Consider the following 14,105-nt stretch of genomic DNA (forward strand, 5'->3'; position numbering starts at 1 on the left):
CCCAGCGTTTCCCGATCCTTACTACGAGGAAGTGGAGCTGGTCTTCAAGGGTCACAAGAATACTACGTTTCCGAAATTAGTTTTGGATTTGTATATATTGTTGTTCTTGCTGTCTTACAGGAATGGACATTTGCTTTTCTGCATCTGAAAATGTTCCAAAATCTAAAATTACACTTTTTTTGCGTATCAAATCGCCAATTCCAAAATATTGTACTTGTCGAAAATCAAGCAGATTATCCTGTGGTTAAGATGAAGTATGCCAGTGCCATAGCATGTTTGTAACGCCATGCTTTGGTTTACAATGGTCTGTAATGTTAATGTTGGTTGCAGCATATTGGTTTGTGGAATTTGATGTTTTCTATAGTTTGTTAAACTTTTTGCAGTCACGGATTTCAAGCATGTTTCTCTTCTTCTGACGTGGTTGTCGAATTTTTTTAATGCCGCTTTGTTCGAAACGTGAGGGCTGGTTTACCACGAACGGCAGCTTTTTGTGAAAGTTTGCTTGATTTGCTTGCTTCTGAGTCAAACCTCTGGGTTTAAAAGATTTATTCCTTTTACTGTAATATGTTATATTATATATTCGTCTTTCACTTTCGATGCACCTTTTTTTAACGCTGTGCTTCTTTGCCTTTACTACACCTGCTAAATTGCACATTTATTCCAATTTCGCGAAATAGTAAGAACCTTTTGAATTTGCGATGAAAAGCATTCAAACCGTTCACTAGATATTTACAATTACGGTTCTTTCATTTCCTGGGACTGTGGTGACGCTTTTAATTGGGAGATGTGTTTTGTGAAAATACAGCAAGGTGGTTCGTTTTTATCAGTTCGTCTTTTGAACTCTTCTTTTATTGCAGACTCTACCACGCCAGTGCTGGGGCTTATTTTTGGAGGTAAGTAAATTGCATTGAATATAATTATAGGATAAGTATTGTCAACAAGTGTATATTTTAAAACAATTTCTATACTGCAATAGCTGTGGGTAAACTATTACGTATAAAAACAAAACATACGCGTGCTTTGCTTGTCACAAACATCACTCAGCCTGAGATATTTTTCTGTAAATTATGTAAAATATTTTAGATAGATCATCGTGGCCACGCTCTTCTTACACATTCCACCTTTTTAGGAATTGCTGTGATTCTTGTGATTTGTATTGTTCTTGGAATATTCATCTTTAAACAAAGGAAATCACGGAAGCTGCCACTTACAGATAGCCCGGGGAACAGCATGCCCGGAACGAGTACTCTGCATATCTCGGGTATTTCTTTTGGAAAATCATTTTTTTCAACGTATCGTTAACGCTTGTTAATTGAAACTTAGGCTACGTTTACATGATAGGCGAAATGAAAATGACCGAAATGACATCTCAAAGCGGGGTGAAAAAGGTTTTGTTCACATGCCATCTCATTGCGGCTGCTTTTGGTTTCGGGCGAAAGGAATACAGCCTCTACGCATGAGTGATTTTCGCGCCTGTAACTAGGCTACTGAGTACGCTGAAAATTGAGCTGGCTCTTCTACCAAAAAAACAACAACATAGATTCTACAATAAAACATGCAAAGAGTACATTAACCACTACTGAAATAGCACTATAGCACATATACTGAAAAATTCTATTATTATGACTTCAAAAACAAAACTATTTTATTTATGTTATGTTCAAGTTCTTTTTACGTGCTACACTACAAATAACTACACTACCAATAACTACACTACCGGTTAACTGACTATAATCAAACTACTAGGGCTAATTTCATTGCTAGGATCTCATTGCGGCATTTCTGTCAAAACTACCGATGTGAAATCCAGACCGCCATGAATCTCACTTCGGTCGCCGCGTGTAAACAGATTACGGGTCCGCCAAACGAACCGAAATGGAAATCTTTCATTTCGGGCGCAATGAAACGTCATGTAAACGTGGCGTTCCATTTGGGGACCGTTCAAATATTACGTAACGCTATCGAGGGGGAGGTTATGAAAAGCGTTACGTTGGCGTCACATCGGGGGGGGGAGGGGGTTCAAGCAAAACGTTACGTAACGCTTACGAGTACGGTAGTTTATTTGTGCTGGCTGGTATTGTCGTTTGGATACTAAATTAAGCTGAAATCATATCCAACAGCACTTATTCAGCACCAACAAAATCTCTATCAAGTATCAACTACGGTACTGTAATTCCCGTAATTCCATACAGGTTCTAAGTGCTCAAAACCTTGCATTGCGAAATTGCAAGGCAGCATTCTTAGTGTGAACTAGTGTGAATTTTAGCATTCTTAGTGTGAACTAGAGTGAACAACATTAGGGTTGCCTGGTGACCTTTTTTTAGGCCAAATTCCAAAAATCTGGCTTTTTTAAATTGCAGTTGGCTTAAAAAAAATTGATGCAAATTGGCCCTTTTTTTGGCCCTTTTTATGGCTGCAAATTTTGACCGGTTTAGAAAGTATTATTTTAAGTAAATTGCAAATAAAAGAATCACTTATCACTTAAAGCAGTGGTTTTCAATCTCTTTGGTGGAACGGAACCCAATGAAACATTCCAAAAGCTCGAGGAACCCCTGTTCAATAATTTAATTACCTCATGCAAAAAACAACATTTGATTAATAAAATAAAATTAAAATACTCATGTTCAGATTTATTTATGTACAATAAAAATACAAACTGTAAAAAACCTAATAGCCTACTGGCAAAACAAAATGATCTCTAACACGTTCACGGCAATTTGACCCACCGGTGTACAAACGAACTGTCTGAAAGAACTCCTGGAAGCGAAGAAAACATGTCGACAAAATTTGACGGGAAAGCAGAAAGTTAAAGGTAATCGCACCACAAGAAAACAACGAAAATTCGGGATCGCAGCGAACGTGTTAAAGTGTAGAAAATTTATTAATAGTGGCAAACCTAATCAATATTTGATTATATTTAAACAATATGCATATAATAATATAATAGACTCTCGGATTTGAATGTAAACATGCGGAACCCCTAGACTTACTGGCGGAACCCTGGTTGAAAACCACTGACTTGAAGCCTAAACTATATCCGTTTTAATTACTAAGTAGAGACATAGAGAGTAGATAATGTGTTAGCTGTGGACAGGGTGGTTCTATTGAGTTCAACCGGGTGGGCTACTAAACGTTTTCAGTAGGTAGGCTACATAACGTTTAAATTCCAAAAAGAGAATATAGCTAAAATTTCATGTCTCAAACGTAAGCTTTAGGTGCATACAAATCAAGATATTTTATCAGCACGTGTTTCCACGTCATATTTTTGATATAAACTGGCAAAACAGGCTTTGTAATGGAAAAACGTCACGTGGGGGAGGGGGGGAGGTTGACAAAAACGTTACGTTGGCGTCACATGGGGAAGGGGGGGGGGTTAGAAATTCGGAAAAACAGCGTTACGTAATATTTGAACGCTCCCTTTCGAGGCGTATGAAGCAGAATTTAGAAAATCAACAATGAACTCAGAACGTGAAGAAGCGTATTTTGTTGATAAAACATGTCAACAAGTTAACTTTACTTCCCCTCATCTTTTTTGTTAGATTTGGAAGAAATAACCCTCGGAAGTACCAGCGGCTCAGGTGCGGGACTTCCTCTGCTTGTGCAACGGACCATAGCAAGACAAGTTACTATACAAGGCGTGGTTGGTCAAGGAAGGTGAGTGCATGACTAGTGTCCACGCGGTAATGAAATGAAGCGTTCAACATCTCCAGGTAAAAATCGACCTTCACAATTACTTCAATTTGGTAGTTTAACGTACTTACAGTGTCAGGTTTATTGTTCCTTTTGTTTATCCCATGACGATTTCTACCAGATTGCTTTACCTTTTCGATTGTTGATTACAGCATGCTAGGTGCCACATATTCTTCTGTTGCTATCCAGAAGACGTAATTAATATTTATCCCTACCATTTAATAGAAATCTTTTACACATACGTGAGTTTTCTATAAGGCCACCTGTTTCTGGTGTGTGATCTTTGCTGCGAAGAAACGACTGGCCTTGTCCGAAGAGATCGGTTAAAACGTTTTTGTGTACCTCGCACGTCAGCCCACATTCGTAAGCTCTTTTCCCCATGTCTCTCGGTCCTGCAAATCCTCCAGTCGTCTCCACTTTCTTTTGATCAATACTTACTTAAAATCCACCTACGATTTGAATTCAGTTATCGACCACTACTGAATCTTAAATGTCTTTAGTTTTCTAAAACCATAACCTTATGATGCTCACTGTTGTCCGTGCAATATTAACCAAACGAATTTCTCATAATTATGCTGCAGATATGGCGAAGTGTACAAAGGTAAATGGAGAGGCGAAGACGTGGCGGTGAAGAAGTTTGTGACAAGAGATGAGCAATCTTGGTTCAGAGAAGCTGAAATATACCAGACTGTGATGCTGAGACATGATAACATACTGGGATTTATAGCGACGGATAATATTGGTTAGTGATGTTGGATTGTTGGTGAGAAGTAAGAACTTACTGATTACACTCGTTAACCTTTAAAAGAAACTTTTTTTCAATGTAAAAATGATTATTCGTAACATCACATGCTGATACTAGACTAAGATTTCGACCAAAATCAGTGGCGGTTTTAAATCAGTCTACATTCGTGGCGACCATGACACCTTCAAGCTCCCTCTGAAACATAAAACGTCGTAGAAAAAGTGTGCACTCCTACTCTACTACTACTAAATCTACGATCGACATGTTCTGTCATGTCATGCCACAACTTTTCACAACAAAAACTTACTTGTGCAAAACGAGTTCTTCCTTAAGTAACTTATTAAAGCATCAACATAAAGGCTGTTGTGGTATCGTTTAATGTTGGCTTTCGTTGTCAAAGCACGGCAGCAAGTCATGCAATGAAATAATGAAAGTTGGTTGCGTTGCTTTCTTTATGCATGCCAATCGTGGACTCGCTCATTTCTGCCTGTTCCAACAAGCAAAGTCTGATCAGCACTACGTTTTACGCTATTGCAATTTGGAATAAACGTCTTATTTAATGGCAACTACCCGAAAAATAGCTGGTGCTCTTGACATTGTTTTTGCTGACAGCGATGCAGAAGCATTTTGAAACATTGCGGATGACATTCCTTTGCGTTGTAGAGATGCGACCACTCGAGTAAGCATATTGCCCTTTTTTGACTCTTCGAACAAAAATAGTCGTTAATTAGAATTTAACAGGGTGTATTGAGACACTACCTGCAAAATATATGATTTTGTGTCACGAGAATTTAAGTTTTATGTTAGTTTAACGTCAACTCAACGTGAGGATAGATTTCCTAAAATAAAGCTCTCCAGGATTCTTCTTACCATAACTACATTATTTTATTTACCATTTTCATCAAACACTACCGATAAATCTTCACACGATATTTTGACGAACGTGCCAGTAGTACGTCACGTAAGACTGCGGGAGCATCCAGTCGGTTTAGCTTGTGGGCACTCTGAGTAGAGCTTAATGTTTGCATGCAATAAATGAAGTCTACTCAACAAAACCACGGATAGAGTTCATTTGTATTAAATGCAATGTTTTTCTGGAGAATTTCTGCTTTAAAAAGATTTGGACAAAGCCGAAAATGTGTATTCAAACCGATACTGTTCAAACCCATATTCCCCCAGCTAAGTCTGTATGTCGTCAACATAATCTCATTCTATCGAAGTCATGATTCATCAACCTGGTCAGCTACCTAGAGATTTTTTAACTTTAATCACATAGTACATGTGTGTGCTCTTGCCATGCAAAAGCGTTTTTCCAAGTGACTTCATTCTACACTTTACAGCCTTGAAAAACATGTTATTGTACGTTCTTACGCGTTTCCTCTACTGGCTAGGCTGTCCTCGCATCACACGCACAACACTCGAAAATCTTCATTTCCAACCTTTCATTGGTTTAAGATGTGTTCACGTGGTACATCTTCGTTCGTTTTTCCTTAGTTGACGTTAAATTGTTTTTTTCCTGACGACGGCTGAGTGACGTGCCGAAAACGCTCGATGTATTTTCACATTACTTTTGTGCATGGCTAATAAAACAATTTTCAATCCGCTTCTGCTGCTCAATTTTATTGTTGTTTTAAAAATACCGTACGAGAATGATGACAATGCATTATTTTGCTCAGATGTTGGTACTTGGACTGAGCTCTGGCTTGTAGCCGAGTATCATGAAAATGGCTCATTGTTCGACTACTTGGATAAGCATAAGGTGGACGTTGCAGCCATGCTTAAGTTGTCTGTCTCCATAGCAAGTGGATTGGTCCATCTTCACATGGAAATCTGTGGAACTCAAGGTGAAAATCTGTTTTATTGAAAACTCCTATGATTAAATCTGGGCTGCTTACGTAAGGCTATATAAGTATATAAATATCACATGACGCCGGAGGGTGTCAGAACCGTGATGTTGTGTTGTATAGGTTGACCACATGCGTCATAGTTTACGTCACATGAATTTGGTTGAAGAAGTGCGAGAAAATGGCGTCACATAATATTTGAACTCCTCTTAGATATCGCGACCAACCTTTCACCATGCTTACTTTTCAATACGATACCATTTTCAAGTCAGCCTAACTTTTTCTGGCGTACTTTGTATGTTTGTGTGCGATTTATTCTGCATTGGTCTCCCACGTCACCCAGAAGCAGAATACTCATTAATTAGGTGGATTAATGCAGATTGTAGAGTTTATCGATGCGTATAATTAAATCCGTAAAATCGTTCTGAGAAAGGAAAATTTGCATAAAATTGTAATATGTCATGACACATAATTGACTTTTTTAGGCCAGCGTTTACCATTTCTTCATGAGCAATTAATATTTGTGAAAGCCTTACATGTTTTGGCTTGCTAACTAGTTGCGGAAGCAACTAAGAAAAACGCTTTGTTGACAGCTCTGACGCCGTTTTCTGCTTGGTTGAAAGTTTGCTCAATAACATCTGTGCTATTGTAGCAGCTTTGAGGAATGTGGCCAAGTTGTGTGATAAGTTTATTTTAGTCGTCGTTCTTATCTCCAACCCGGTCTGTATATTGTTTGTGGTCGGCCATGTTAGTTGTGATAAAGCTTTGGTAGAGAGTTCGCTTCGTTGAACCATAGACAGACAAAACAAAGTAACTTTAACGGGTTTAACATGGTGTATTACACAAAAAATATAACATAATTAAAATAAACTCAAACGTTTTCGACACATACTTGTGTCCTCATCAGGAATTACTAATCTGTAATATACATAAAATAAAACTTGTAAGATAAATCTGACTCTGCACTATAACTGACACTCCGAACTGAAAAGCACAAACTCAACAAGTGATTAAGAATGATTACGAGTGGATAGCACGGCGGGAAACAGATCACATGAGGTGTAAAATACAAGCATGTGACAACAATATTATAACACACAGAAGGAAAGACGAGTCACATGCAAATATCTGCCTGTTGAGAGACGGATTATTACTCTTGATTCTTAGGACTTCCATGATCTTGGTCTGGTATTCAGATTTGCCTCGATAGATGATTTTGAATTGGTCGATCGAGACATAGTCAAGAGTAATAATCTGTTTCTCGACAGGTAATTATTTGCCTGTTGTTTCTGTAGGGAAATTCTTCGTTTGGGGGAGGGTAGATACTTCAGTTTGATCGATTTTTCAATTGACCGTTTCATTTTCCAAGCACTGCTTTGACGCTAAATAAGTACGGTATGTTTTATGTCGCGTTAACTAGATTTCTTGTAAACCCAGTTAAAAACTTTATTAAAATCCAATCTCTTCCATAACAACAATTTACGCTCAACATCTTACCATACCTGCTCAAGTTGCTAAAAGTTACCGGAACTACTGGCCATGCCAACTATTGCGTTCTTATTTTAGTGGGCGGAAGTGTAACATGGTTGTTAAACAAGCATAACAAGAACAAGATATTGTAACATAAAGGTTACTAAATGGTTGATATGGCTGCAATGAATCGAAGAATAGTTTAAATGTAGCTGCAGCAAATTACGTCATAAACAACATTTCAAACATCGTCTCTTTATTGTCTTTTTTATGATTAACGTAAAATGTACGTCATTTTACATTTTATTGTGTTTTACCAGGCAAGCCGTCTATAGCCCATCGAGATCTCAAGTCCAAGAACATCCTCGTTAAGAAGAACGGCGAGTGTGCCATAGCTGACTTGGGACTTGCTGTGCGCCACGATTCAACAACAGATACCATCGACATACCGCTCAACAACAAAGTCGGCACTAAGAGGTCTGTTGTGGTTGCATCCCTACTTTGGAATTTACTCAGCCTGACGAGAGCATTGAAACCCAAGGCAATCAGTTACTTTTTACAATATTTCGACGTCAGGAGACGTTGAATAAATGTAAAAAATGGTTGATTGTTGGCTAGAAAGTGTGTGGCTACTGTATGTGCTTCTTGGTTTAAATCTGGAGTGTCGAGCTTAGCAATCGCCATCCTGAATTGTCAAGAAATCATCAACTGAAACAAAGACACTGGATTGCCGCTTTTGGAGTTGTCGTTAGGCCAGCTTCCGGTTGTCCGACCCGTTAACCTCTGCCGCAAGTCGCGTTTATTGCTTGACCGGTCAAGACAGGTCAAATTTAGCTCAAGATTGGCTAATGTATTTAATTGACTTTATTTTTTGTTTGTTTTGTTAACAGCTGCAATATGTTATAGGTTTAACATTTACTTTATTCTTTTACAAAAAGAAATTTGTTGTGAATTTCGAAAACAACAAAAAATGTATACTTCCAATTCCTATTTCTTGGCTGGCTGAACCCTGAATTGAGGCATTGTAACGACTGAGGTCGTTCAGACATACGTGTTGAGAATGTCTATTCTTGTATTTTATTTCTTACGCATGTCCTCTTATCTCAGACCTTATATGTCCAGCCTTGCTAGCGTCGTTCTGATGTTTCTGCTGAGCGTCTCATTGTATTTGCGTATTTTTAGCATTTCATTTCATGCGCATGTAGAGCTGACTACAGTATTTTTCTTCTTTTTTGTATACACTGCACAATAACTAATTTAGAATTAGTGATTTGTAATCACGCGTTTAACGTTTGTTCTTAACGATTTCATCTAATTATTCCTTTTTTATGTGAAGATAAATGTTACAAGTGCAAGCTGCTAAACTTCTGTCACACTGACATGGAGTGTAACGTTAAAGAGTTTTGGGAGCGTAAATTGCTATGCGATATGCCGACAAGTGAGATAAATTCAAAGCTTTCGTTGGATCGCTGTGATTTTTTTGTGGAAACACAGAAATTTATTGATTTTGGTCAACTTGTAATTGTCCGTCTGTAATTCTCAGTAGGTCTCTTTTTAGATGGATGAACTGAATAGGTTCGTTAATATAGACGCGTGTGTCATTTTCTGGTCATTGAAGCAGGCTGGTCACAATTTTGCATTGGCACATCGTATTGGTAAAAGATGCCATAAAATCTCTGACATTTTTCTTTTGCAGATACATGGCACCTGAGGTTCTAAACGATTCCTTGAATATTCTACACTTCGACTCGTTTAAGAAAGCTGATATTTACTCACTCGGCCTCGTACTATGGGAGATTGCTCGTCGTTGTAATGTTAATGGTGAGCCTAACTTGAATTGACCGTGTGAACTATCACGTAATTCAAAGTGGCAACTATGTGTTTCTTAATAATATGTTTTTCTTTAATTTTTTGTTCAAAAGTTTCTAGAATTGTGCGTCTATTGCCATCGATCATTATTTACACACCATCCTTTTTTATTATCATTTTTTATGTGTTTGAATATTTCCATTCTTTAAAATGTTTAAATAATACGCTAATTATGTGGAAGGCACTTTAACAAGCAGATTTCTAATAAACCACCAACCAATCAGAAGCTACGCTGTTCATGACGTCATCAAGGTTGCGTTTAGGAAGAATAAAGGAAAAACGCAAATTCTAGCTAAATTAAATCATCGCTTTGCCATCGGTTGACTTGGCGCATTGGGTTAGGGCGGTGGTAGTCATTACATTGACGTGGGTTTGATTCCCACCTCTGTTATAGCTCTTTTTTCTTCTGTAATTACCAAACAAAGTTCAACGTAATAATTAATTTTCTGGCTGAATGCTGGAATGGTCACAATTGGACAGATAACGTAGCTTCTGATTGGTTCGTGGTTTATTAGAAATCTGCTTGAAGTGCCTACCAATTTATGTATTCTGTTTCCATATTGCTCATGTAGTATTGCACCAGTTAACGTTGGAAAAACCTAGAACATCACACAACTCAGGCGAAAGAGAAATTGAAAGTAGAAAACTAATCGGGAAAAAATGATGCTTTGCGAAAATGAGAGAATTGAAAGTAGTTACTTTTATACTTGTGATGAAAGGAAAAGCGAGATGTTTAATTTTGCATCTAGTTTTCTTTTTTCAATTTTCTCTTTCGCCTTAGTTATGTGATGTTCTAGGCGTTACCGTTAACGTTTGCTACTTTTCGAAACTATCAATCTTGCAGTCCAGCTGTGTTGTTTGCGCTGCGATTGCACAAAACCAATCATAAGACTGGCGAAATGCGCGTCGGTAGTTCTTTCACATACTGCAGCGTGTTTTGATAAAACGAAACTGTGTTGTAGAGCTAAGTTTGCAGGGTGCATGCTTTGACCGTGGTACAACACATAGATGGGAATGTCTCAATTTAGATAGGATGTGACTAGGCTATCTCAGTTCTTCAATTATGATTTTGCTTTGGTCACCTTCGCAATACAAATTAGACAATTGGTAGCAAATAAAACAATTTATTGATGTACAATTAAACAGGACAAGACTTGAAGTACGAGCTTCCGTACTTCGACTGTGTTCCGGATGATCCTTCAATCGAAGAAATGAAACTTGCAGTTTGTGATGAAAAGCGTCGTCCTTTGAAGGAAGATAGTTGGGAAAAGCATGAGGTGAGTTGCATATGACTTATTGTTTCATGGTTACTTATGTTTTGTTTTTTCAGTGCTGCGCTTTATGAATGCACCTATCATGATATCTTAGGTAGCGCATGACTTAGCCTGTTGAGTTTTTTTTGTAGCTATTATTTGATATTTTGCACTGAATTAAAAAACTCAATATAAATAATAAGCACCTGAAAGTTCATATCATGACATTTCTTGGATCGTGAAAGACTACTGCCAGAATGGGCAGCTTCGTATCGTGATTGGTCAGATGGCATTGCAAAGGATTGTTGCTATTCATACGTGGCCAATGGCCATCCATGATTGGATATTGTTTTTCAAACAGTTTATTTATTCGTGATTATGTACAGAGCATGGAAGGCATGTGGAATTTGATACAGGAGTGTTGGTTTGAAAGCGAGACCTCTCGACTCACTGCTCTCAGGATTAAAAAATCAATTGTCGATATGCAAGAGGAAGAAGGAGTTAAAGCATGAATCTCGTGAGATTCTTCTCCGTGCTCCGGCTCCCGGGTGGGAGTGGATGCTACTGCAAGTCTCAGCGTTTTTTCTTCTATGAGACAGGACATGTTCGTAAAGCCAACATGAGTATCAGTACGACGAAACTAAATTGAAAACTTTAGCATTTGTACGCTTTATTGGTTTCTTTTATTGATTGATTGAATCTTCATTGTCGGATTGGGAAAGCTTCTTTGGCTGATCCTGGCAGTTTCGCATACTTGTAGAGGCTTTGAATCACTGACGCAGGCCCGGTCACCGAGATTGACAGAGTTAAGTTTTCGATTGTTGAAGAAGTGTTGTTGCCGAGGAATTATTTCATCCATTAGATGCCGCTGAATGGAGAGCAGTCCTTAGCGTGCGTTGCTCAAGCGCACATCGAGAGAGAGTCGAACTAGCGCCGCTTGATCTTGAAGCTTCTTCGCTTACGAAGTCACGCAGTATCCCACTAAGCTATCGGGACTGATGATTGATGACAGTTACTGACCATGCTCACGTGCCCCTTCATCAAGCGGAATTGTAGGTCAGGCTCCAATGAGTACGAGTCAATGGGTTCCAGTGGAAAAAATTTAATACTGTACACAGGGGCACCGGAAGCGGTGGGGCAGAGGGGCGGATGCCCCCCCCCATGCCCTCAAATTTTCTATGGATGGGAGGCAATGGTGTCCATTTAAGGCTTTAGCGCCATAAGACGAGTGAAAACGTGGCTTCGTACCACAATGACAGACAACAGTTTAAACAACCGAATGTCTGCGACTATTCACAAACAGATGATAGACACCATTGACTTAGAAGTTGTTGCAAAGAGTTCAATCGAGCAACCAATGCGCATAAAATGTACTTCAAATTGGTTTGATATTTATTTATATACACTTATACAGTATACAAATTATCCCGTGGACACATTTTAAACTTTGCAGCAGATTGTGACGCCATGAACATGAAATTTATTTCATTCATTTATCTTCATCTGTCTCACATTTCGATTTATATGGCTAATAGGATGAAAACGATTAACGTACTGCCCAGGATTATCGCTATATCTTATTTTAAAACTTTAAAAAAAAATTGGCCTTTCAGCAATAAAAGTGCCCCTTTTTCATTATCCTGCCTCCCCAGTCAAAAATCGTTCCGGCGCCCCTGACTTAACACATTTAGGAAGTACGGTAGATGTTTGCTTCCAAAACCTTTATTTCTAAACATAGGTCAATCGCTCCGTTTGTGAATTTGGTAATACTGTATCGTTGTTCGCAAGTTAGGTCCATCCAAAGTTTTCTATTTTATTACAATAAGTCATAACATGTGACGATACCTTGGCATTTGTAGAGTAGTACCGTACTTTTACTTTTGTGACTCTAATTTTTGAAGATATTTTTTTCATTCATTTGTGTTTTGTATTAAAACGGAAAAGTAAAAATGTTGTAGCCTACTTACTATTTTAATCGATTACTATTCTTCTGGCGTTGTGCTGGAGGAATTGCTGAGTTGTAGTGCTATAGATATTTCTTGTGTTTTGAAAAGGATGGTTTAGGTCTACAGTATTTTTCAACACCAAGCAGCACAAGCTATATTGAGATTTGAGAACTTACTAACATTTAAGCAAAGAACGACATAGCCATCAACTGATAAAAGGCTGAACTACTTGCTTGTCCACTCTTTTCTTTATCACGTTAATATTTAAGCCTTAGTTTAGCTAAAAAAACGGCAAGCTTTTAAACCAGCTCATGAAATAATCAAACTATCAACCCTGACATGCACCACCACAGCGTTAATCGTGTTTATCATCTTGCAGTGTCATTTTTGCAGTCATGTATATTTTTTCACACAATAGTGTTTTAAAAGTGCTGTAAATAGGTTTTGTTTTTCGTTTTCTTAGTTCCAGTATATGCTCGAAAATACATTGTGGTTTTACCTTTGTTGAATTTGACCATCTCGCACTTTAAAATGGCAATCATTGTTCATTTTTTGCAAGCTTTTGCCTCCCACATCTGACTACAAGTTGCCAATAAAGAATTTGTGTTTCTACTTTGCAATAAACAAATTGCCAATAAAAAATCATATTCAACAGAATCTAACCTATTTGCACACTGCCCCAATCAGAATAGCTAAAGGTTTAACGCACGCACGAGAAGTATAGTATGGTGGAAAAGAAGATGTATCACGTCGTGAGTTCTATGAATCGACTTGTTCAAATCCAAATAATTTTAACGTGAGCTAGTTTGCACTAAAGGTCCTTCTTTAACAGAGACCACAAATAATGTCTCCTTCTCTTCAAATTAACACGTACTTTAAAGGGTAGACGTTAATATCTTAAAATTGATTCAAATATTTTTTTTCACTATATTTAGATGCTTTAAGTATCTGCTTTAGGTGGATCCCTTGTGGACTTTACGCCCATTTAAGGTTAAAAAGTGTCGCAAACCCCCCCTCTTTTTTAATTTAATAAGTTATGTGTAGCCTATTCTTGCATTACTACAGTGCCGCAATGATGCAAAAAAGATTTAAGGTTATGAACCTAAACACAGGCACGCAAACATCCGGCTCCGGGCCGGAGCCAGTATTACCTCCGACCCAGAGTTAAAACAAATGGCCGGAGGTCATTTTATCACTAGTGACCTTTCCAACAAAGAAAACATATGACAAAATTCCCCTACGCGAAGGTCTTCACCGCAACTCAGTAAGCAGATTCATAAAATCAAAA

At 38.1% G+C, this 14,105-nt stretch overlaps 1 protein-coding gene across 1 annotated transcript in view; it reads left to right on the plus strand.

The window, feature by feature from the left end:
- The window catches only part of LOC145769664 (TGF-beta receptor type-1-like), a 33,781-nt gene extending 21,267 nt beyond the window's left edge, over positions 1 to 12,514 (plus strand). Inside the window, exons 4-12 of the mRNA XM_082581332.1 lie at positions 858 to 893; positions 1,130 to 1,261; positions 3,540 to 3,654; positions 4,272 to 4,432; positions 6,112 to 6,279; positions 8,070 to 8,226; positions 9,446 to 9,570; positions 10,765 to 10,895; positions 11,258 to 12,514. Of these exons, the coding sequence (XP_082437458.1) occupies positions 858 to 893; positions 1,130 to 1,261; positions 3,540 to 3,654; positions 4,272 to 4,432; positions 6,112 to 6,279; positions 8,070 to 8,226; positions 9,446 to 9,570; positions 10,765 to 10,895; positions 11,258 to 11,383 (1,151 nt within the window). The 3' untranslated portion in view covers positions 11,384 to 12,514. The remainder of the gene's footprint in view (positions 1 to 857; positions 894 to 1,129; positions 1,262 to 3,539; positions 3,655 to 4,271; positions 4,433 to 6,111; positions 6,280 to 8,069; positions 8,227 to 9,445; positions 9,571 to 10,764; positions 10,896 to 11,257) is intronic.
- Positions 12,515 to 14,105: the final 1,591 nt, after the last annotated feature.

Source organism: Aplidium turbinatum, chromosome 4 (genome assembly GCF_918807975.1).
Source record: "Aplidium turbinatum chromosome 4, kaAplTurb1.1, whole genome shotgun sequence".
Classification (NCBI taxonomy): Eukaryota; Metazoa; Chordata; class Ascidiacea; order Aplousobranchia; family Polyclinidae; genus Aplidium; species Aplidium turbinatum.